Source organism: Anomalospiza imberbis, chromosome 2 (assembly GCF_031753505.1).
Source record: "Anomalospiza imberbis isolate Cuckoo-Finch-1a 21T00152 chromosome 2, ASM3175350v1, whole genome shotgun sequence".
NCBI classification, from domain to species: domain Eukaryota; kingdom Metazoa; phylum Chordata; class Aves; order Passeriformes; family Viduidae; genus Anomalospiza; species Anomalospiza imberbis.
The window spans coordinates 7,138,983-7,163,944 of record NC_089682.1 but is presented as its reverse complement, the minus strand read 5'-3'; the positions used below and the strand labels follow the sequence as shown (position 1 = coordinate 7,163,944).

Below are 24,962 nucleotides of genomic sequence, written 5' to 3'. Positions count from 1 at the left end.
GATTAAAAAGAGATTAAATAAATTTACCTGAAAAGGACAAATTACGTTTACTCAATCTCTTTCTAATACCAAGTATTCTACAAGGAGGGACATGAAAGAAAGTATGACAAGTCAAAACATGGTTTCTGACAAGCAGAAAATTAGTGATGTTATGGTATTAGGCAACACTGAAGTAGAAATAAATGTAGACTTGTGATCCACACTGTGCATTCTTGCTCTTTTGTGTGGATTTAAGACGCTGTTACTGAATTAATAGCATTGTTGGCTTGGGATCTTTTTATATTTTCAGTGGCAATTTAAAATCTTCAAGTCATTGAAAGGAAACAGTTTTTTCATTCTCAGCTTTCTGTGTGTTGTTGCCCATTAGTGGCTTCTCTGGTCAAAATTATGTAACTGAGCACATTTTAACTGTATTTTAAGACTTAAATAAATGCTGTGATGTACACAAAAATTCCAGTGAAAGGGTAATCAAGGTTGCAGGAGAAGAATAAAGAGGTGAGGAAGGGAGATTTTACCCTATGGTCATGGCAGAAGTGTTGTGCATCTCTCACTGAAAGGTTCATTTTCACTTGCCAAAGGGATTTCCAGCTGGAAAAATGAAAGCTGATTTTAAGGTGGTCATTGCCAGGTTTAATTACTCAATTGTATTTAGAAAAAGTTGGGGTTTCCATCAATGAAACAGTAAAAATAATCACAGCATTAGAAAGCCATTACATTGGAACTTTAATAATGATATACTGCCAATTCTCTTATTTTACTAATGTGTACTTGAAAAATGAGCAAAAAAGTCTTAAAATTATTTCCCCACTCAAGATCAGAAAAATGTAGGGATTTTACAGGAAGATATTCCCCCTTTTTCTCAATGAAAGCATGCTAGAACACTACAGTAATAAGTTAATCATCTTTCTCACAATGTGGCTATCCCATGTTCTGTACAGTAGGGTGGATTAATAAGGATTTTATGAAGGAATGTTCTGTATTTACAAAGTCTAGATTTTGAGAAGTATAACTCTACACTGTTAGTATACAATCACTAGGACATTTCCAAAAAAGTAACTTTTTAAAAACTCTCACTGTGCTGTAGAACTCATCTCTGCTCATATGCCCTGTATCAACCCCCAAGTACTGAGGCAACTTGGAATTATTCTCATAAATCTACACTTATAAACACTTCCCTACAAAACAAGGAACCATTTTCCACATTACAGGACTCCTCTGGAATCAAGTTCAAGTCTCTTAAGTCCCAGTGTTGTTCACTACCTATGGAATTGAACTTTTCTGTCAGGTAGAGATGGGCTTTGTTGTATTACAAAATTCAGTATTGTTCAACACCCTTATGTTTCAGTCATGGGGTGTGTCTTGTTGGCATCAATTCATCTTAGTTTCTTTTCTTTTTTTTTTTTTTTTACTGTATATGCAGTGTTTTGATGCACTTCAAAGGGCTTTGCTTGTGGTAGCATTATGACAATTTTCTGGCATGAAAGCAGCCACAGTATGATCTGTAGCAGCAGCAATTCTGAGTCCTTAATAGCACTGCAAAATCAATAGGAACAGAGCTTTCCCGCATGGCATCTTCAGAGGAGGGGAGCTGCTTGTGAGATTTCCATAGAAACCCTTGTGGAGGATGTCTGGCCTTGTTTGTTCTCATTTTACAATAAGTGAATTTCCACAGCAGACACTGCGAATGAGCCGTGCTTTTGGCAGGCTCCTTCCATCTTGCTGAGGCAAGTGGTGTATTTCTAATTCGTGGAATTAGGGGATATCTGGAAGGAGTTTGTCCAGTGATTTGGGGTGGTTTCCAGCTTTATCTCAGGGCTGCCCTCGGGGGAGGTGGAGGTGACACAGCCACAGGCTGAGCTGTGACAGGAGTGTCGGCACAGAGTCACACCAGCAAGCTCTGGAGTGTTTGCATTGCCTGGTCTGAGCACTGAGCCCACTTTGACCTGGAATAGTGTGCCTGTAAGGAATGGTTTGGATTGGAAGGGACCTTAAAGCCCATCTCATTCCACCCCCTGGCATGGGCAGGGACACCTCCCACTAGACCAGGTTGCTCAAAGCCCCATCCAGCCTGGCCTGGAGCACTTCCAGGGATGGGACATCCACAGCTTCTTCCCTGCCCCCTGGGAGTTGCTGAAGTTCATGATGTCCTCTGGGATGGAGATGATGTAGAGGAAGTGGGAGGATAGCTCCATGCAGCCTGAGGGGAGCTGAGCAGGCAGGGATGAGGCAAGCAGCAGGAAAGGAGGTGGTCTCATTCCTTCTTCTCTCATTCTTATCCCATCAATCAATCACTCTCTGGTGTCCAGTCCTGTCCAGGATATGGGAACAGCAACAAAAGTCTTGAAAACTCAAGTTATGGAGAAGATGAAGGGTAAATATGCAGTCAATTTAGAGGTTAATTGTGTAAAAAAAGCACAGAGGCTTCATCACCTGTGGGGTGCTTCAGATGAACCTGTGGAAGCACCTGGACCTGGTGCACTTCAGTCTGACCAGGATGGAGCTAAAGAGCTGGCTCCAACAGACAGAGATGGAGACGGACATAGAGATGCTGTGTGTGGGTCTTGTTCCTAGTCTTCTGTTTTGAAAGAAAATAGTTTCCGTGCTTTGAGCAAATAAATGTGTAGTAGTAATCTTAAATAAACATATTTTGTATTGTTTATACTTATGAGTCATGCCCTCTCCCAATTCCCTGTAAGCCATTGCTCAGTGTATTGTCTCAATGTATTTCTTGCTGTTTCTCAGTTTATGAAGCTTCAAAGCCTTTTTTTTTTTTTTTTTTTTTTTTTTTTGGACCAGTTTCTCAGATGACCATTGGGTTAACAGTAATGAAACTTAACCACCTGTAAGTCTGGAGAGCAAGTACAGTTTAACAGGCAAACAGGTTACAGAACCTCAGTCACATTCAGACAACACATTCTTCATCCCTTAGCAGCCCTTCTTTATTTGGATACATCCCATAATTAAGCTATAATCCAGTAGTGAGCTTAACTTCCAACTCAGTCCAGTGTAACCATTACTCTTCCTAAACTACTGTGGCAGGAATAGAGCTGTTGTATTCAGCATGAAATTATGGTCTTAGGCACCAAAGATTTGCTTTTTTTTTTCATACCTAGGCTGGACTTCTTTTGGTTTCATGTTCAGTTTTTTCAAGGCATGTATATCTGCAATAAACTTTCTTACAAAAGAATTACCCACTCATGTCTGAGTGTCCAGTGGTATTTATACAGAATAGAGAATTCAGCCTTTTATTTTATAGGTGTAGGATAACCACTATTTTGGGACAAAACCTGCTGTATCTCTAGAAATCTCATTTTTCTGCATATAAAAAAAATTATATATTTGTAAGAAAATATTGCAGTTTGTGTTTTCAACATCATAGATTTGTGTCTTCTACGTTTATGTTGGGGAGGAAGAGAAACCATCTCTCAGTGGATTAAAGAATTAGCTAGAAAAAAAATTGTTTCTAGAGTTTCATGGAGGAAAAAAATTATCACTGAAACAAATTAGATCAATTTATAAGATATCCACTCCACTGAAAAATGGCTTACAATTTAAAAAAATGAAATATTAAATAGATGGAAGAATTTAGTATTCTTTTGCTCCAGCAGCAATCTGAAGAATATGGTGCAAGGGTGTAAAGTTACTTTTAGATGAGTATAAAAATTATATATATAATTTCTGCCTGTGAAACACATTTGAACTTCCTCAGTTCTAGTTTCCAGTGAATGGTGTTCCACTTTCCCATTAGAAGATTCTATGCATAGGAGTTTATGGTCAATTCTGCATTGCCCTTAGAATAAAGGACTACATTTAACTCTCCCCAGAATGATTCCTCTCCCCTGGTCTTTTCAGACATGCCTTCTTTGTAGGCTCACAGAAAGTTGATTTTAGTCACATCTCCAGGTAGTGTAATAAACACGAGGGTAATATTGTTACTCCTGCCTGCAGGGTATCTTGGAAGTTCTGATCAATAGGGCTGCCTTTCGTGTACTTAAGGAGGGGAAGCAACTCCCAAGAAACAATGCTTCAGTGCCAAATTGGCCTGCAGGGCACTGGCATAATCTGATTTCACCAACTCATGATTGCTTTTTACAATTTCAGCTGGCATCTGTCAGGAGCAAAGAGGTCTCCTGTCCTGTTGAATTTTCAGTTGTCTCTAGTGGCTCCATCACAAAGTCCCATAATTAGATGATTTTTGCTGAGACCATAATTCCACTTATAAAGTATCTACATGCAGCCTGTTTGATTGTCATGGTCAAACTGCGTTGCTGAAAATGAATCCTGACAGTGAAGCAGACTTTCCTTCTGCATGTGAATGAGGCCAAGGGATAGCAGAGGAGCAAGAGCTGATGTGGGAGAGGAGCATTATCGATGTCACTGTAGCACTGCAAGGCCCCCAGGCTGGGTGCTGCCTTTCCAGAGGCTGCAAAAATGAAGAGTAGGATGTGTGCCTGTCCCTTAATAATTGAAGTTTTGCTGCTTTTAAAAGGCCAAAAAGCCAATCCAAGGAGGAAATTTCAGTCTGTGAGTGGTTATAAAATACAGCTAAGCAGCAGCCACATGATTTCTGTGGTGAGATACCATGCAAAGCTCCTAACTTCTCTCAGGGATTTTTGAGAACAGTATTGAAATCTCTGACCTTGAAGCTTTGGTTCAGTTTTTGACCGTGAATGTGTCTGCTTGCAGCCACTGGCTTTAATGCACTTTCTCTTTTTTTGGTAGGTTTGTCAGCTGCCAAATTGCTGTCTGAGGCTGGGGTCAGCGTGGTGGTCCTTGAGGCCCGGGACAGAGTGGGAGGCAGGACATTCACTATCAGGGTAAGTGCTTCATGATGTGAGGACTCCCATTTGTGCTGGTCTGCAATGTGACAGATGTCACTCCTGTTATTTTGACCCAGGGAACTACAATTATTTTGATCCAGGGAACTACAGCTTCAGCTCAATCCCTCAGAAGATGACAGAGCAACTAATCCAAAAGTCATCAGTCAGCATGTGTTCACCAAGAAGAATCCCTGCTTGGCCAATCTGACAGCCTTCTAAGGTGCAGTGACTGGCTTAGTAGACAAGGGAAAAATGAATATTGTCTACCTAGACTTCAATAATATGTTGAAAACCATCATCTGGGACCATGAGTGGCAGAGCATTTTCCCCTCTTTTTCCCATCTCCCTTTGCATACTGTAACAGGCATGATAACTTAGAACATGAAAACTGTAAGAAGCAGCCTGAGCAGTACTAAGCATCATTATGACTCAGACATATATTTTAAAATGTCTTAAAATTATATGAAATAACACTTCTGCTTCTAAAAATGAATTGCATCTTGATTTCCATTAGAAAAAAAAATGAAAGAAATGAAGAGTCACTTGTGGCACAGGGTAATGTAATACAGACATTACCTCTGCTTCCCACCCTGGAATTGAGGGAGGTGTAAATTATCAGGTGCCATTGCTGGGGAACCAGAGATAAACAGTGGTGTTCCAGCAGAAATCATTGTATGTGAAACACGGAGCATAAACACCATCCTTCTGTGACACTGAGAATGCCAGCCTTAAAATACTCGCTATAAACACTGTTTAAGAGTTATTGTCTTGGGAGGTCAGCCTGCTGTAATAGTGTGCATCCCTGAAACCTTCTGCTTCCTTCCCACTTCCCAAGTGAGTGGGGTGCTGGTCTGAGGGGTGCATTGAGCACCATTCATGGCAGGCATGGCTGGGGGTCCCTGCCCAGGCAGCAGCTGGAGCCGAGGTGTGCAGTGCTGGAAAGGAGATTAATCTCCTGGAAAACTGCAGCGCAGTGCTCAGCACCTGCAGCATTAAGTCTAAGCAGGTATCTAGAGAGAGAAAACAGGCTTTGATGCTGAAGGTGGTTTCAGCTGCAGAAATGTTCTGCAATGACAAGAAAAGTAATGTGAATTTCTTGAACATCTCCAGGGGTGGTGGTTCCAACCACCCCCTGTTCAGCCCATTTCAATGCTCAACAACCTTTCCCATGAACAAATCCCTCCTGAATATCATACACATACATTCCATGCACATTCAGTTTGGAACAATTCTTTCTGCTTCTAGATGTTTGTATTGAGGAGCTTCCTGCACAGCTTCTGATTCCTGTATTCTTTTTCACAGAATGATAAAGTGAATTATGTAGATGTAGGTGGATCTTATGTGGGACCTACCCAAAACCGGATTCTGCGACTGGCAAAAGAGCTGGGGGTGGAGAACTATAAAGTGTATGTTGAGGGCCACACGTTCCATTACAAAGGGGTAAGTGTTGCATTTCTATGCTGAGGTACCCAAAGGTAGCACTGAAACTTGGAAATTACTGACAGTCATCAAAAGGCTTTCATTTAAAACTCACCCTTAGTAATGCGGACAGCACCTGCTCGAAGTGTTGTTATTCTGTTTTAACTTGTTGGGAGTGCAACAAATGGTTCTTATTTTCTTTTTAAAAGTGTTCAGAAAATGCAGCTGACAGCAGCTAAAAAACGTGGGATGCGTTTGCCACATTGTTTGGGAACATACCCTCCAAAGAACTCCTGAAATTCAGGAAATATTTGTTCAGAAATAAAAGCTAAATTTAAATGTAAAAAATAATAGTTTTGATGGATAGTATTGAATGATGATACTGGACAACAGTATTATGGAATTAGAGTGGCAGTAGGATAATATATTTTGCCCACATGACTGGATTCACATGAGATCTCTCCCAGTTGCATAGAGTGGGATTCAACTCACAAATGGGTGTTTGGAAGTTAATAATCTAATCTGAGATTCTGAGCTTCCCTCTCCAGTTAATGGTGACACACAAGCCCTTCCCAAGAGTCACCAAAAGTTTCACCTCTGAGATGTGGGGCAGCAGGAGCCCAGGTGGCCACTCTTGAGCAAGTACTGGTGTGGCTGAAGTGAACAGGAATGAAACCTGTCCGCAGAGCAGATTTCCAGCCCTTGTGCCAGATCTTTAGCCCACTGATTTTTTTTGCACAGGTCCTACCTAGGACCTGCTGCCAAAACCAGTGCAGGGCGAGAGCAGTAGGGAGGACAAAGAAAGGCCTAAGATTCACAGGTGTGAGATGTGACTGTAACCATAACTGAAAGTATTATTTTAATTTGCAAACACCATCACTTTCAATTTTTAAAAAACTATTCTTTAGTTTTGGCACTTAACAGACTCTGGCAGAACTTGAAGCCTATATGAGTCACAGTTGACATACTTGATATAGACAAGCCATCCTATGTGATGGATCCTTAATTGGTTTCATTTCTATTACCTTCCCATTTTTTTTTTCCTAAGAATTAGAGCAATGTGTTCACGCTGCAAAGTTTTACCATCTGGTTCTGCAAGCACTCCTTATTGGGCAGATTGATGCCATGCTCATAAAACAGGCACATCTTAAATAATTGCACAGCCACTCCATAATACTAAAAAACTTACTTGTCACCCCCTCATGCAAAATTGATGTAATTCTACAGAAAGAGGGATGGCATGGTTTGTACCAGCAGAATGTTTGTCCCACTCTAATTTAAGCTCAGGCGTGAATATCTCAGCATCCTAAAAGGCACTTATCTTCTTTATGTTAAATAAAAGGCTCTAATGAGTTACATTACTTTGAGCCCTTAATCCATTTTGACACCAAAGCTGCAGCTTTTTATTGTCCCACACTGCATTATGCTCATCCCTGCTAATGACCATGTAATTTTGTATGTTTTCTTTGAAATTAAATCATATTTCTAAGCAAGAGGCAGCATTATAAGCTGTTCAGCTGGATCACAAGCTATGGATCAGTTCTGGATTTGTCATCGTGGTCCTGCTGAGCTACTCAGGGTCCCAAGGGAGCTATAATTGTTGGACCAGGGTGACAGCAAAGGGGCTTTAAGTCTCCCAGATTTAAGCACTGGATGAATAATAATGATGCTTTCTTCCTGTAGATCTCCTTTCTCCCACATCCTCTTCCAGTGAATTGTAGCCCTTTTTTTTCATTTTCTTTTCCTAAGGTTTTCCACAGCTTTTTCTCCTTTCTTTTTCCTTGAGACATTGTGAAATGCCTGTGCCCTCTGATTTAGGGATGTATTCTTGAACCCTCTCTTATATCCCACTTCTAGAAGAAGCTTATTAAAGTCCATCTGTGCAGTCCTGGCTGTTGGCTGGGCTGCTCAGTTCCCAGGGCTCTTTTACTTTTCTCTCTTTTACCTGCCTGCTGCACACTGTTGCCAGGCTGGATGGTGAGGTGCAGGTAGGGGTTTGTGCTCTCCCAGCTGCAGATGCACCCCTTACATTCATTAAAGATGCTCCAGGAACACAAGTGGCTGGGGTATTTCCTAGATGGCAGAAAGTGTTAGCAAAGAGATTATTTGATATTAAAGAATCATATCCACCAGAAATTAAATATTAATCTGAAAGATGGATGTTTTCAGTCTCTTGGGCTAATACACCATCAGCCATGGGCCACCTGCTGCCTTTTAGGTTTGAAAGGTCTGATTAAATCTTCTCCCCTTGTGTCTCAGCTGTCTGGTGTTTGTCTGGTGGCTGTCCAGGAGTGTGGAGCCAGGGCCAGACAGGAAGGTCTGCTACCAAGAGCTTTCTCCAATGTCTGCAATGTTGTGTGGTTTTGTCAGAGGGGAGAGGAAGTGTTTTGAGCAATGACTAAGCACAGCTTTAGCTGTGTTTGTGACATCTGTATGTAATCTCCAGCACCCTTGGATTAAGAGATTTTTGGTCTTCTCTTTACCTTAACAGTCGATTCATCTTGGCTTTTTCTGAAGATTTCCAGGATACTGCTTGGATTGAGCTGGGAGAAAGTGGGAAAATGGTTTATCTGAGCAGCGGAAGCAGCCAAGAGAAAGTGAAAATCCCCAGAGGGATTTAATGAGCTTCTTCTCTGTGACAGGAATTTTTCCCATATGTGTGTGGAAAAATTCCACATACTGCAAGCTTTAATAACCAAATTGCTTCATTGGTGCAGGTTTCCTTTGTAGTTACAGTTTCTTTGAAAATCCGAATATGTAACTATTGTTTATCTTTTTTAAATTTTATTTGTTCCTTCTTTCTCATCAGTTAGCGTGGTAAAATGGACTCCTTTAATGTCTGTCAGGATTTTTTTTTTTTTGGTATCCTGCCCTTATAAATCTGTAACTTAAAACCTAAGTGTTTGTTATGAGCCCTCTTTCCAGCTGAATTTCTCTGTGGCTAGTGTCCCATAGCTCAGCAAGAATGCTTTTGGACTGAGAAAGGGCAGATGTACTGGAGTTCTCCCTTTCCTGAGCTGGCAGACAGCTTTTTGTTTTAACAGAGGTCCTTGAAGCTCTGTGCTGTTTTCACCTTTTTAGTAGAAGACTCTAGAAAGTAAAGGCATTGGGCCTTGGTGTGGTGTTAACCTTCTCATGTAACTGCACTCCTCCAATATCTGGCAGCAGCACAGAGCTCCAGGATATATAATATTACTTAATAAAGAATTATGATTTTTCAGAGGGAGGGAACACTTGATAAAATATGAGGATTTCTATACAGTGCCTCAGATTAGCCCTCTAGTCCTTCTTTCCTTCATCCTGCCTTGAGATTAAGAGCTCAGGGTGCAGCAGCTGGGTCTGTGACTAAGACCCTGCACATCACCACAAACTTGCTGTTCAGGCAGGGCTCAGACAGCCCCAGGCCCAGCACTGCTTCCAGGGCTGGACCTGCTGGAGGTGGGGATCAGGGAAGGATTCTCACCTGAGGGATCACACCTTGGGGAGCTGCTGCTCTGTGCTGGGCACAGCCCAGGCAATCACAACCCCTGCTCTGGGGCGTGGGGGATGCTCCTCCTGTGCTTCCTGATGTGTGCCCTGTCCCTGGCACAGCAGGCAGGAGACAGACTTGCCTTTCTCATGTCTGGCAAAATTGTCTGCTCCTCTGGCACTATTTGAAACTTGGGGTGGTGACAAAGCTTGGGGTTAATTCCTGTAGTTTTGGCTACAAGCCCCAGCATAGCCCTGAACAGGGAAGGGACCTGGCAGAGCTCATCTCTCACTGCCTTCTTTCTAACCACTGAGGGATGGTGCTTGAGGATCTTGTTTTCTTTGGATTGGTGTGGGGTAACTAATCCAAGCAGGCAGCAGGACTCAGATCTGAGGTCTGCAGGAAACCACTTGACACAGCAGGAAATGAAAAAAAGAGTTAGATAAACCCTGTGGGTCAGTCAGGCTGCCGTGTGCTAGCATGGGAGCTAAGCCAGTAGGTTATTTGCCTTTCAGTTAAGAAAACAGTAGTTCTGAAAATGATACATCCAGAACACTATAAATTTGTTTAAAAATGGAATATTGCAAGACCTCCCATGTTTGCAGTGAGCTCCTCTGTGAAACTTGCAGCCAGAGCTCTTCTGCCTAGCAGGGAGACAATATTAAAACCAAATTAATAACTTACCAGCCCAGCTCACTCAGGCTGGATTTACTCCCTACTGTGGAGATACTCGAGCCAGAGAGAAAGTTGGAGAACTGATGTGTCTAAGGCTGTTGGGCTTGTGCTGCCTGATGGGAAATGGGAATTTCTTTCCTGGAATTTGCTAGATTTGGGTTTCCTCTGATCCCATCTCCGATAGGTGCAGCCCCACCACACCAGGGTCACAGTGTCTGTGAACTATTTCAGCCTCTCTGAATTCAGACTTAGCCTCTTCCAGGTCTGTTAGCACTGTTGTATTTTTCCATCTTTTCCTGACACTGGGCTCCAGTCTCACTGAAGTTGTGGGTTTTTTGCATGCAGAAGAGAGCAACAAATAACACAACTTTAGACTTTTTAATTATCAGTTGGCATTTTGTAGTTCTCAGGGAATAAAACATGTATTCCCATTGGTCTGCCTGGGCCATGCCATTGACCAAAGATGTTTTAAGCTAAGTAAGGTAAGGATAGGAGAGCTGTTTGCAAGTTACATCACTCTGTACAAACACAGTGACTTATCAGAAAGACTTTTGAAAAGGGATTTTCTCTGAACAGTGAAAAACTGGGAACTTTTTGCTGCTGTTCCTGATTGGAATAGGCTTATCTTTTCCCTTTGCCCCCCTGCAGTATCAACAGGACAGAACAGCAGTAATAACTTCTCCTCACCCTGATTTGGGTGGCCTGACAGGATTGCACCCCATCTCTGCTGAAGGGCAGAATTATTGGGGTTAAAGCGTGTCAAGGAAGGAATGTGGATGGCACCTGTGTTCCCAACCAGAATAAAAAGACTAGCAATAAATTAATTTTGAGAAGCAATGTTTGATGATCTTTTAGAAAAGCAAAAGGTTGTGCAATAAGAGTAAAATTATTGGTAGTGTGCTACTGCTTGGTATCAGTATTTCCTAGTTTGATACAGCATTAGTTTATGACAGTAAGAGCTGTAGGATGTAGTATATCCCTTTGCATGCACTGTTTGGCCCTCTTTTCTGTGGCTGAACACAGTGCTGCAGCCTGGCAGTGAGAAAATGTCCTCAGGGTAAAGGAGGAGCCAGTGTCATTTGGAGGATTCCCTGCTGGGACTTCACAGCAGCATTTACTCTGCTCTTGCCATGGCAGAAATGTTTTGCATGCAGGTGTGCACCTGCAGAAGGCTGGAGCAGCATCCCCCCTGCCACCTTGCTTCAGTGTAAGTCTGAAAAAGAGCAAAATAGGGATAAAAGAGAGAAAAAACTATGTGGTACACAAGATTGAGATTAAATACCCAGAAATCCAGAGGTAACCAACCACTTCCTGGTGACTTGAAAGCACAACATTTGTTGGAAATTAAAAACAAAACAAACAAACTTAAAACATTAAACTTGTGGATCTCAGGCTGAACTAGCTGGTGCTTTGCTTGGCCCAGAGCAGAAATTGGTGAGTATGGATGGAACAGGAGAGTGGCTTTGCTGCTGCCCTCACTGAAGATGATGAGGAGGAGCAGCACAGAGTGTCCTGATGGGCTCCAGAGGAGACAGGACCAGGCAGTGTCAGCCAGGGCTTGCTGTGGTCCCTTACCCACATACATTTGCCTCCCCTACTGTACCTATCCTGGAGCTGACAAAAGTTCACCAAAGTGTAGGAATTTCAATATTTTACTGCTTTTGCCAAGTCTGAAAGCTCACTATGATCTCTGAGTTTCGCCTTGCAGCCTTTATCTTTGTTAAAATCTTTGCAGAGAAAAATGTTCTGCAGAATATCAGAAACCCATATGTATTTACACACAAATACACAATTATCAGTGGGGAAGATGAATAAATTCTCTCTCAGCAAGAGTGAGGAAGGCATGTTTGGCTCCTGCTTCGTGTCCTCTGTCCCTGGGTCCCCATTTCCTACATTTGAAGCACTGCAGCCTCTCTCTTGTCTGTGACCCCCACCTGCCAGGTGTGATGGGCTGGCACGGGCTCCATGGCACTGAAAAGCAGGTTGCTAACTGCTTTAGCATCACAGCTCCTGCCTGTCATGGTCAGAGTGTTCCCTGCATCCTCACACAAACTTCTGACACAGATGGAAGGGCAGAGAACAGAGAGGTGAGATGAGGAATTCACCACTGACTGAGGTGGGGAAAGGTTCAAAGCAAATTAATAAGAGAAAATGTTACCTGCTCATCCTGTCCTCTTTCAGATTAAAGTTATCACAAAGAAGCAGCTGCTGCTAGATTGTTTCTCTTATCATTATATCACAGGATTATCTGAAACAGTCAGTTTCAGATAACAGTTTCAGCCACTGCTGCAACTCTGTGTCACACACATTGTAAGTACTGACACCATTTTTGCAAGTGTACAACATTTTTCTTCCTGCAGCCAAAAGCTTCCTGTTCAGACTTTTTTTATAGGCTAGGTTTCTTCCACGGAATAATAAAGAGGTATGTTTGCTTTTAAAGTGAGGTGTACCGTAAAGGTGCTTAAATACTTTCAAATGCATTCAATTTTAGACCCACACAAATTTCTGGATGCACATTTCAGCAGCAGGCAAATAGTAGATTCATTTAAGTGTAATAATGAAGGATGCATAGGAACAAGGAATATTACCTCTTTGGCCATGGCTAGAGTATCCTTAGCCCAGAATTTGACAGTCTGCCCAGAAAAAATGTACTCCTCCCCACCCCTTCAGAATAGTAAATATAAAAAGATGTTATTGTCCTTTTTAATGCCAGTCCAGCTGTTTTTATCCCTCCTACTTAGCAACACACATTCCATTGCTTGCATTCATATGCAAGAAAAAAAAAAAAAAAGGTAAAAAAACCAAAAATCCAGCCAGGACTTTTAGGGCAAACGGGCAAACATGTGATGACTCTGACAATTTTGTGTTCTTGAGTAAAGAAGATCTGCTCTGTTGTATCTCAGTTGCTTGTGTTTTTATGTGCATTTCAGGGAAAGTCACGAAATTTCACAGAAATTTGCCCTTCATCATGGAATCCCTTTGTTTATCTGGATTACAATAACTTCTGGAGAACCATGGACCAGATGGGAAAAGAGGTAGGCTGTCAAAATTCTGTGTTTCCTACAAAGCTCTGTGAGTAAATCGAGTTTGTTTTTGTTTTGTTTCTGGTAGGGCTTTTTTATTGCTTCTTTAATATACATTAAAAAGAACTCAACAAAACAAAATAGAAAGGAAGCATCCATCAGAAAGATTTCTATATTTCCCAGGAACTGTCAGAAATAATAGGTTTTCCTCACTGAGAGGGACGTGGACTAGATGACTAGATGACTTGTAAATGCCCCTTCCAACCTAAACTATTCTATGATTCTATGAGAGGAGACAAAAAGATCTGGATGTGTCTAAGATATCTGAAAAAATGAGGTTGAACTCAGTGTAAGTATTTTCTCATGACAGGAAAAAATATTCCACGAGCTGGGAGGTTAGAAGGGTTTTTTTCCCCTTCCCTCATGACAGCATTTTGAGCAAAGATGATTTTTTTTTTTTTTTTTTGTAGCTGCTCTGCTTAAGCTGGACTCCAGTTTGACTTCACAGTAACTTTTTTGAACTTTAAAGTTCAAAACATAAGCAGTACAACTGCAGCCCCTGGAGCATTATACTCTCTTTCAAACATTCATCAGTTTCCATAAAATGGAACAAACCAAGTGCTTTACCTTATCAGAATCTTCAAGCATAACTCACTGTACTCCTGCAAATTCCACTGGTTTTACGTGGTTTTGCAGAATCAAATTTATGTATTATACTGCACATTTTTTTGTCAATAGTACATTTTTTAAAGAATTAGGGATATGGTAGTATCCTCCACATCACGTTACTTACATGCAAAGAATTATTATTAAGAATTTAACTGCCTAAAATATTTCAAAAGTATCTAGACATTTTTTCTTACTCTGCAATTAGCAGAGAGACTTAGGGACCTTTGGATATTCATCTTGGAACTGACTGGAAAAACAACTTTCCCCTCAATTTCTAGAGGACACCAAGACAACTAAATTGGAATTGCTGCTGGACAACTAAAAGCCAGAGGAGTCCCAACACAAGGATATGGTTCACTGGTCAGCCAAAGACAGATTTGGTGGTCATGGTACAATTCATGCCCAAAGGTGTGAATGGAAACTATTCCATTTGGTGAATTTGTTCCAAATTTATATCCACGTGCAGGGGACAAAAGTAACTCCTGGCCAAAATATGAATTAAGTCTGTGCTACTATCTAGCACAGCAGGCAGTGGTGAAGTACTGAATAATTTCTTGGATATTTTACCTCTGTCTCCAGATTCCTGTCGATGCACCATGGGATGCTCCACATGCTGAAGAATGGGACAAAATGACCATGAAAGAGCTGATAAATAAGCTTTGCTGGACCAAGTACGTAACTCTTTACCTGCTTTAAAATTCCAGCTGTGGAATGATAGTGGCTTTTTGGCAGGTTCTGTGGTGCAGATGAGTACAGATCAGGAGATGTTTGAGATGGGTTTTGGTTGGCTGGCAGGTGGCATCAAAGGTGCTGGGGAAGCCTGGGGTTTGCCTCAGAAGGTTCCTGCACACGGCAGTGGTGGTGTGGGCTCTTCCCACCATCCTTTCACTTCAAACCATTGGATCATTGAACTCCAGCCAGCTCTCCTGTGGCTCTTTGCCTTACAGCATAGCTTCCCATGAGACAATGACATTCAGGCCCTTGGGGAGGATGTAATCTGCCCCTCCAAATTCCAGGGCTGCAATTCTGCTGTGTGCTGTACTCCCCTCTGGACCTTAAACTCCACTCCAGTCTCATGGCCACTGTAGCTAAGGCTGCCCTTCACCTTTGCATCATCCCACAGGTCCTCCTTGTTTGTGAGTAACAGATCCAACAGAACATCCACAATGGCTGGTAGCAAGAGGGCTCAAGCTCTTGAATCATCTATAAAATGACCAGTGGTTTTTCTGTGAGAGACTGCACTGTACAAATTAAAAAAGGAACAATGTTCAATACATTGAGATGATGACAACTGGAAATTCTCTTTCTTTCCTTTCTCTTTTCAATCTTTTCAATAATTTCTCTTTATAAGGCAAAGAGAAATGTGCTCTTATGAGTACTCGTGTCCCCGTTTGCTGTGCCAGCCCCTGTGCTGTTCTCTAATGCTCTCCTCCCTCCTATTCAGTGTCCTTTATTTGTGTGGCTGTGCTCTGTTTGCTCTTTCATTCTGACTGCAGTTTAGCACTGTGCCTGCAGCTTCCTGACCAAACCTCTCCATCTGAAGATCATTTTTATGGCTTAGGTCTTGCTCCAGCTCCACGGGATATGCTGTACAGCCGTTTGGACTTGCTCAGGCTCCCTGTGGCATTGGAGTTTTCTTTGCAGTTAGTTTTATGAGCCTTTTTCCTGCAGACTTGGTTAGTTTGAACTGCTGTTGCAAGTGGACTGACTCTTCCTCTTCTAGTTTTTACTGCCGCTTTTAGCCATGAACCTGGTGGAGCATAAGCAGGACTGGGTTTGTAGTGATCTCTCCTTTAACAGACTTCTCTGCTGGGCAGCTTCTACTGCCAATGTTGTCAGTAAAGCATCCAGTGTTAATGGATATGCTCAGCTGAAATGCATTCAAAAACTCAGTAAAAACCTATTTTAGATCTTTAAGCCAAGTCACATTTTTCTACACACAGTTAAAAAACAGTGCTTGAACAGAAAAGCTCTTCCACAGTATTTTCTGTATGACTCAGGGCCAAGATTACAAAAGAAGATTTGTTTGCCCTGTGTCACAGATCAGCATCTACTGATCCTGGAGACTTTTTTCACATTTCTTAGGCCTGAACCTGCTGCAACCGTTTGGTGTCTTGGTGCTCTCAGAATTGTCACAGAGGGTTCATTGTGTGCAGGCTGTTTTCATATCATGGCTAGTGAAATAGGGGTGAATGGACCTCATACTTCAGGAAATGAGGTTATAAAAGTTTGTAAGTTACATATTTTAGCCCAGATAACTTGCAAAGTTCCTTCCTTTATCAGAGGATTGTAAATTCATGTTGTTTCATGAAGCTTCACTGAAGTCAAAGTGCTTTTAACTTCTTTGCAAAATGATCTCAATTTTCTTACAAATCTGTGTCCACAAATGCAAGAAATGTGAATAGCCAGATCCTCTGTTGCTGCTGCTGTTTCTCTGTTTATTTCAGAGGATGTACTGTGGTAGACAGGTGACGCTTTCCTTATTTTTATGGCAATGATTGCCAATTTGGTTTCTCTGTCTGGGTTATTTACCAAGTCTGATGCTTGATTTCACAAAAGATCAGTGCAGCAGTGTTACATGACAGGTGGGGAATGTCTAGGCTGCATGGCTGCTCAGTCCCTCAGACCCTGGAACTGATGTGCCCAATGAGGTCCCCCTGAGAAATGCAGAAAGGTTTCCCTGACAGATTACAAAAAATGTTCTTCTGCTGAGAAAAATATTTGTTCTGATGAAGTGAATAGCAGCTGGGAAACCATTTAACTAAGGTGAAAATCAGTGGGATTTCAAACTAAATGGGTAAATACCTTGGGAGAGAAGGAGGTGCTGGTAGAAACCTATTTAAACAGACTCACTACAGTCTGAAAAATTAAACAAATATTAATCAACTTGACTTTTCTGACTTTGGGAAAGTATCCCTTGTTTAGTATGACAAATAAAATCCTGAAAGCAGTCAGGAAGTCATATTTTCTCACAGTCTTTTCCTGGTCCTCTGTCTCACACAGAGCTGTGAGAGACTTCGCCACAGTCTTTGTGAACGTCAACATCACATCTGAGCCTCACCAAGTCTCTGCCCTCTGGTTCCTGTGGTATGTGAGGCAGTGTGGGGGCACATTCAGGATTTTCTCTATCACCAATGGAGGCCAGGTACAAAATGTCTCATTTCCTTCCTCCTCTCTTGAAACTGTAACGAGCAAGTGCAGTGTTGTACCCTGCAAAACACTGCAATTAATGAAAAGATGAGAACATGTGGCACCAGAAAGAAACGTGTTCTCATGGGGTGATACAGCCCTGTCAACTAACCCTGTTTAATGAAGGACTTCATTAGCTAAGATGTGGAATAAATTGGGACTATTTAAACAACTGGGGGTTTTCTGCATTCATTTCAGCACAGTGCTGTTGTTGCAGCTGTGTTGCTTTTTTGCCAATTTATTTTCTATGGGTTATTTGGCATATTTCAACGTTTACAAGAGTTCAGAATAAGTGTACTTCAGAGTGAAATGTGGATGTTTCTTTAGTGTTGAAGCCTCAAATGACAGGAGCTGGAAGTAAATAGCAAAAGGCCCTTCCTTCTTGGGTCAGCTCACATGGCAACAGTTTCCATCAACCTCTGTCCATTGTGGTAAGAATAGACAACCACGTGTCAGGAAGGATGTAAACAGTGCTGATGCTGTCCTGTGGTAGGAGACAGACCTGACTAAGAGCCTTCCTCCTCAGGAGCCCCTCAGTCATGTTTGCTGTCCCACATCAGCAGCTGCTAGATGTTGCAGCAAGAGTTAAAAATAAAATTAATCTCAAGATACTCATAGCTAAATGAAACATATGGAGAAGGGAAAGCTACCTGGGAAGAGCACTTCCTTTTCTTTGTAGCTGGATGGGAAAAGCTGTCTTTGTTCCCATCATGCTTCCTTCTTCTCTCACCCCAATCAATTCTAGTTGAGCAAAAGCACTAAGGGTTTCTGGCTTAGTGGCCCTTCCAAGTCTTATAAAACCTGCTTGGGCAGCCATTTCAGTCTTTCAGCACAAAACTTTATGGATCCTTTCCTCCCTGCCAGTACCAGCATCTTACAGGTAAAAGTGAGCTGCTTTACCTCCCACTGGTGGCTGGTAGATGAAAGAGATTTTAGTGCTTCCCCTGACCCTCTGCATGGACATTGCAGGGAAATGTGTGTCACAGATTATGCTTTTTTCCTGACAGCACTGTCTTTGTGTCTTCCCAGGAAGACACAGGGAGAAAGCTCATTACCTTGAGACCAGACTCAGTTAAAAATGTTGCTTCTGGGCTGGCACAAGATTTCACTGTACAGTTGATTTCTTTGTCACACTTGAGGGTTTTGGTGGCACCATGGTGGGTAAAATACTCAGAACGTGTTTTGAATGAAGTGATATGTTTATTTTTGCTAGAAAGCCTGCATTATATGTGCATGTTCTCTAGGCTTAAAGAGTCTTTAAGCCAGGTCATTAGGGAAACCATTGCAAAAGTGGTTTAGCCAGTTAACCTCCACTGAGCTCAGGTTTATGCCCTAGCTCTTCTGAAAGTCTGTATGTCTTTATGCACCTTAGGAATTGAAGATTTGGCCTGTAATTTTGTGATGGTGAGCAGAAGTCATATTCAATGTCATTGTGATTAATGCTGTTGATTTTTTGTCTGTGTTTCTTTCCTCTTTGTTGTTTTAGGAGAGGAAGTTTAAAGGGGGTTCCGGTCAGATATCAGAGAAAATAATGGAACGCCTCAAAGGCAGAGTTAAACTGGAGAGACCTGTGATCAGTATTGATCAGACAGGTGATAATGTCCTTGTGGAGACTCTAAACCATGAGCTATATGAGGTAATTCAATCAGAATAAAAGTAGAGTATGCATTTAGTAGGGGAATTTATCTGCTGTATCTCTTAGCCAGCTCTAATCAGGAAGTGCCCATTTGTGTGTGTCTGTTTTTTAGACTATGCTGACACTCCATGGAACCTGCTTTACAGATTTATTTATGACTGGCTCTCTTCTTGGTGTTCTGCTACTTGGTTTCTGTCATTACTCTGACTTCTCTGCCTTAACTTTCTATATCTTTATCTATTTTGATGTTTTAGTTCTGCATTGAGACCACTTCAAAGGAAGGAAAAATAACCTTCCTGTTAGTGTCTAAGTTTGTGGTTTGCAGCACAGGAAAAAAAGAAAAGGCATTTCAAACACCTTTAGTAAGATTTTGCCTCTGTACTGTGGTTCTTTGAAATGCTCCATTGGCACACAATGACCTTTGGTGGCACCCATGGGGCAGCAGCAGCCCCACCAGCCTGAGGGCACCTGAGAGCAGCAGTGTTGTGATATAGGGTCACCCTACAGAGTCCTGCACTGCTCCAGTCAGACCCAGGGCCTGTGAGAGGAATGGAGCACGTTCAGGAAACCTGGAATCACCATTAGTATTCCTTGTCCTGAGTAACATCCCATGAATGTGCACAAATTAGATTTTTTTAGCATCTTATAACTGGGACATATGTGGGTCCTATTTTCCTGGAGATGATAAAGACTGTTTTACCCAGGCCTTAGGATGTCTCTCATCCCATTTCCCCATTTCCTTGTCTCCAGCCAAGTTTCAACTCTGGTGTGTTTTTTCCTGCTCCATGTTTCTGAAATGTCAGAATTCCTTTTGTCACCTGGAAATCTGTGTGTGGGAAAGGCACCTAGCAGGGTCAGGAGTGGGAAAGCTGTTAGCAGCTATTAAGAGTGTCTCTCAAACCTGTCCTGTGGGATGAGCTTGCGGGGAGGCAGTGCCTTGTGCTGACTTTGTTCTACATTTCAGGGCAAGTACGTGATCAGTGCCATCCCTCCAATCCTGACAACAAAGATTCATTTCAAACCAGAGCTGCCACCAAACAGAAACCAGTTAATTCAGCGTTTGCCTATGGGGAGCGTCATAAAAACCATGATGTACTACAGGGAAGCCTTCTGGAGGAGGAAGGGTAGGTGGGGAAAGCAGAGGACTTAGGAACTCTGTGCAAATTTTGAAGTTCTGCTGTCTAACCATCAGGGAATAAATCCAAGGGAGGATTAAATGTGCAAAACCCCAAAATCAAACATTCAGAAAAGTGAAAAGTAAAGCTCCTTAGAAAGGAGAAATCTTTCTCTCAGCTTGAGTGCATGCCTTGTCCCAAAGTTGAGTCCAGACCCAAACTGGATCCCAAATCTCACAGCAGTTGGCTGAGATGGGATGACCAAGAGAAGAAGCAATGTTTCCCTGGGAAAACCTTGCTGAAACCTGCAGAGCACAGAAGCATCAGCTTCCCTGCAGCATCAGCTTCCTTCTTCTCCTGCCAGGGACAGTTAGGTCAGCCAAAGAGAATTTACAGCAGATGACAAGTAGAGCTTAAGGTGTAAGCAAGACCTTTCCCTGATTTTAATCTTCTGTTCTGCAGACTAGATATCTCAGAGGACTGGGAAAAGTAGGTTAGCTTTTTGTTTAGCTCAAGATATTTTTTCCATGCTGTAATATCTTGTTTTTCTCAGCTGTAACTGGTACTATTTTCAGAACTATTTGTATGAACAGATTAGTTCCACTTTCTTCCTAACTATATTGAGAGTGGTAAGAATATTTCCTTATCAAAGTAATATAATTTTTGCATGTTTCAGGGCATAAACTGGCCATTGAGATTAGGCAGGAATACAGTCGGGTGTGTACATTGTCCTCTAGATTAGACTTTTTGCATGTTCATCTGAAACATGTCCTGATGTGATCCTAGATTAGACAGCCCATGCTTCTGCTGCATTACTGTTATGGAACACCATTCCTAACAATCTTATCACCAGCAAAATCAAAATATTATAGATTTGAGCCTGCAGTGACCAGATGTAATTGCACTGGGTTTTGTTTTGGTCAAAGTTACTCATGGAATGAATCACCATAATTCTGACTGGATCCATTTATTTTTAATGTTTATTCTCCCCAAAATAGAAAGCCAGAGGGACTTGCAGCAATCCACAGAAATTCCTTGTTAGCTAACAATGGAATTTTAAAGATTTTTACAAGTCTGTGTACACAATTTCCCAGAGTCAGAGAGAAGAGAGAAACTGTTACAGAGACACTTCAGACACATAGGTGTTATTGGTAATAACAGAAATACTGTACAATTCCTTTTATGGATAATTTTCCTTGCTCATTACTAGCAGAAACAGTGATCATCAACAAGTTTCTCTAACAATCATCTTGGGGTTTCTTTCCCCTTAGGTTATTGTGGTTCCTTCATCATTGAGGATGAAGAGTCTCCAATTGGAATAACCATAGATGACACAAAACCTGATGGAACTTTCCCTGCCATTATGGGGTAAAAGCTGCTAGCCCATACTCACAGATGTGTATTTCTTCTTGTAAGAGTTAGTGGGAGCAGGAGGGAGAGGGGAAATGACCAGGTTACATCAGTGTTTCCAACTTCCACACTTTGCACAGATGGAGGACTGCACTTCTGCCAAGCCTCTTGTGCCTCTCTAGTCCATATAAACTTTCTGGTGAAGGTTCTGCTACAAACAGCCTAGGGATCCCAGACACCAAGGATATGGCTGGGAAGGAGTTGCTGAATTCAGCTGTCTTTTTTAAGCACTCAGTTCACGTTTGTTTTTTGCTCTGGAGTAGATTTAGAAATAAATCCCTCTCTTACCTGTCTGTTTGAGCCTGTATTTAGCTTATGTTGGGCTTTTATGTTTAGTGCCTGGTCCAAAATGACAATGCAATTGTCCAAAAAATCCTTATTTGTCTCCTCTCCCCACTGAGCTGAGGCAGAACAAGGAACATCAGCTGCTGGAGCAGGGAGGCAGCTGTGCAGTGAAAAAAAATCAAGATTCTGTAGAAACTGACAAGTAAAAATGTTACAGTGTGGACAAACAGGTGGAAAAATACATGACAGCATTGACTGGCTTTTAAAATAGCTGAAACCAAATGAACAAACAATCTTTACAAGTGTTTCCACCACAATCTGAGATGAGACTGCCAAAAGAGGCCAATATAAATGTCAGGCAGCTACTCCTTAAGTGTCTGTCAGGGAAAGCTCACCACTTCTACAGAACTGTACATGTTTATGGGCATGTTCAAGGCTTAAAAGCTTCCATGACCTGAGAGCAGCAGGCCTCCTCCAAACCCCATATGGCAAACAGCTTCCAGCTTTCTTTCTCCTCATGGATTTATTTGACTTTCTAAAAGAGTGTAGGGACATACTTCATCCCCTGGATATCTCCACTAGGGTCAGATGAACTAATTTTCAAATCTGTTTCCTTCAAGATGAATAAATATTAATCCTAGTTCTTGCAGGAGTGATCCATGACACTGTGCAGTGCCTGTCCGAGCAGCAGGCTGCCATCACTTACTAACACCAAGTGGCACAGGCAGCTGCCTGCTGGACTTCAAAAGCTTAATAAAGCACAGAATTTCAGTCCTTTTGGATCAGACCTAGATAGGGAATGCACACCCTCCCTTTCAGTTAACTCTGAAAGGTTACCCTGCATGGGCTTTTTCACCTGAGTGACCTGTAATTATTTAATGTTGAGGTGTGATGGCAAACATGAAGCTCATTACCAGTAAAGTGCTTTGCCAATCCCTTTTTAGAGTAATTTCGAGCAAGAGCCTGCGAATCAGCTGGGGTGATGTTCATATGCCTTATTTTTGTTTTCAGTTTCATCCTTTCCAGAAAGGCTGTCAAACTGGCCCATCTCAGCAAGGAAGAGAGGTAAGAGTTCAGAAGCTGTAGATACTCAGAAACAAATTGTTTCTCTGGGATGCTTCCCCACAGGAATGTGTGTGAATGTGTGTGTGAATGTGCACATTTATACATGCTCAGTGCAACTACCAACACTGGAAATTGGGGCAGAAATTGAGATTTTAGCATAAACAGGCTGAGACACTAAAGCTAATATTCATCCAGTTATGGATATTTCTAAATTTCCAAGTTCTGCCCACTCTCCCATGTTATGATTTACCAGTTCTGGGTCTCTGTGTGAATGGAGAAGATTTTTCCAACCATGTTCCCAGACTACATCTCCACTCAATGATGCTTTAACCCAGGGATACAGCAGTGCTGACATGTCTCCTTTTGGGTCTCCTTCAGATTCAGACTGACTAATAAAAAATTTTTAAATTTCTGTGTTTATAAAAGAATGGTTTCCCCATTAGTCTGTGAAATGAACAAACAGTACTTTCTAAATGAGAATTTTGGTACTGTGCAAGTGAAAGGGGAGCTCTGCTTAGGAATGTGAGCAGCATTCTTCAGCTCTTATTTTATTCCCAGCTATAGTAAATCTGTAGGGATTTAATTGATTTATATTGCTTTTCTTCTGGTCTTACACCAGCGAACATGAGAATGAATTGGCTCTGCATCCTAAAATAGCTGTACAAAGATTTATTTTTTTAGAGCTCATTGCCAAAATCAACCTTCATTTCCCATTCCTGGGGTCCATTTTAGATGTAACTTTTAGGCATCAGCATTTGAAATATGTATGTTAAGATAAGAACTTGAAATCTGACTTAAAAACAAAGCCTAACCCAACTTTCTTTCCAATGTGTTGCAGTAAATTTGGGGTTTTTTATAAGGAAAATGAGAGTGGAGAGGTTCCCTCCACACTCATCCTTTTTTTTCTGACTCTGATTTTATTTTCATATAGGAAAAAGAAGATCAGTGAGGCATATGCCAAGGCACTGGGGATGAAAGAGGCTTTACAAGTAAGGAATTAATGCCTGGTTTTGCCACTGTTGTACAATAATGTTGCTCCTTTGTTGTAGATGATGAGGGCCAAAGTTTCTGGCACCTAAAATGTGTACCTAAAATTGAATATTGGGCCATGCAATCCATATTCCCAAGGGTAGGGGAGGACTGAGTACAAGAAGAAAAGAACTGCCAGTCTCACCCTGTACAAGAAAAGAGAAGGCAGTGCATGTGTTTATTTGTCCTGTCATGTGCCCATGGGAGACTGGTGTTTCTGTAAAAGCACAAAAATTTGTTTAGTGCAGATGGATAGCATTAGCCAGATGACATGGCACTCCTTTGTCAGGTATTCTTAGCCTGTTATCCCCCTCTTCAAAAGAAATATGTTCTTTATTTCCAACTTCTCTGTCAGTGTTTCACTGTTTTCTCTGTTGAAACTCATAGCCTGTGCATTATGAAGAGAAGGACTGGGCCATGGAGCAATATTCAGGGGGCTGCTACACAGCCTACTTCCCACCAGGCATAATGCATTCCTATGGCAGGTAAAACAGAGAATGCTTTGCTTTCTAATTCACATTTCTTAGCTCATGTACAATGCTATTCCTTATGCAACATACCCATGGCATCTTTACAGTATTAGGGGAACTTCAACCCTCTTTCCACTCCCCTACTCCTCAGCTAACAAGGATCTTGCTATTTGCAGTAAGAGCAGAGTTTCTCTTGTGGCTTTTAAGGAAATGAAACACAGTCACAAAGGGACCTGTTAAAGCCACAAAACTTCTCCCCTCTGGATTATTTACAGTAGTTTGTGCTATGCAGTATTTGCAATGGATCCCTCTGGTGACCCCCAAGCCCTTGAGGACACACATCTTGGACAGATGAAGAGTCTCCACTGACTGTATAGGTGGTGCATCAGGTTCAGGAGAAGCCCAGGAGCTCCTCAACATGTCCATGGGGTTACACCCTGCCTGAGCCAAAGTCACGTGGGAGGAGCTGTCCCATGTACAGTCTCTCCTCTTGTCATTTATCCAAACACTTGGGTGTGATGGGTGAGGTGTTTGGCCTGGGGAAGCTGCTGCCAAGCAGACAGGGAAAACCTAATGGGGGATTAGATGGGAGCCCTTACACCAGGCACGCTCCCAGTGGGAGAGAGAGCTCAGTACCTACAGCTGGGTTGGCTGGAATGCTTGTGCAGCACTGCAGGGCTGAGGGACT

The 24,962-nt window shown here is 42.0% G+C and overlaps 1 protein-coding gene across 1 annotated transcript in view; it reads left to right on the top strand.

Moving 5' to 3' along the window:
* The window catches only part of LOC137468227 (amine oxidase [flavin-containing] A-like), a 34,202-nt gene that overhangs the window by 5,487 nt on the left and 3,753 nt on the right, over positions 1 to 24,962 (top strand). The window contains exons 2-12 of the mRNA XM_068179709.1: positions 4,723 to 4,817; positions 6,123 to 6,260; positions 13,314 to 13,418; positions 14,655 to 14,746; positions 17,079 to 17,220; positions 18,751 to 18,900; positions 19,865 to 20,024; positions 21,287 to 21,383; positions 22,722 to 22,775; positions 23,707 to 23,764; positions 24,192 to 24,289. Of these exons, the coding sequence (XP_068035810.1) occupies positions 4,723 to 4,817; positions 6,123 to 6,260; positions 13,314 to 13,418; positions 14,655 to 14,746; positions 17,079 to 17,220; positions 18,751 to 18,900; positions 19,865 to 20,024; positions 21,287 to 21,383; positions 22,722 to 22,775; positions 23,707 to 23,764; positions 24,192 to 24,289 (1,189 nt within the window). The remainder of the gene's footprint in view (positions 1 to 4,722; positions 4,818 to 6,122; positions 6,261 to 13,313; positions 13,419 to 14,654; positions 14,747 to 17,078; positions 17,221 to 18,750; positions 18,901 to 19,864; positions 20,025 to 21,286; positions 21,384 to 22,721; positions 22,776 to 23,706; positions 23,765 to 24,191; positions 24,290 to 24,962) is intronic.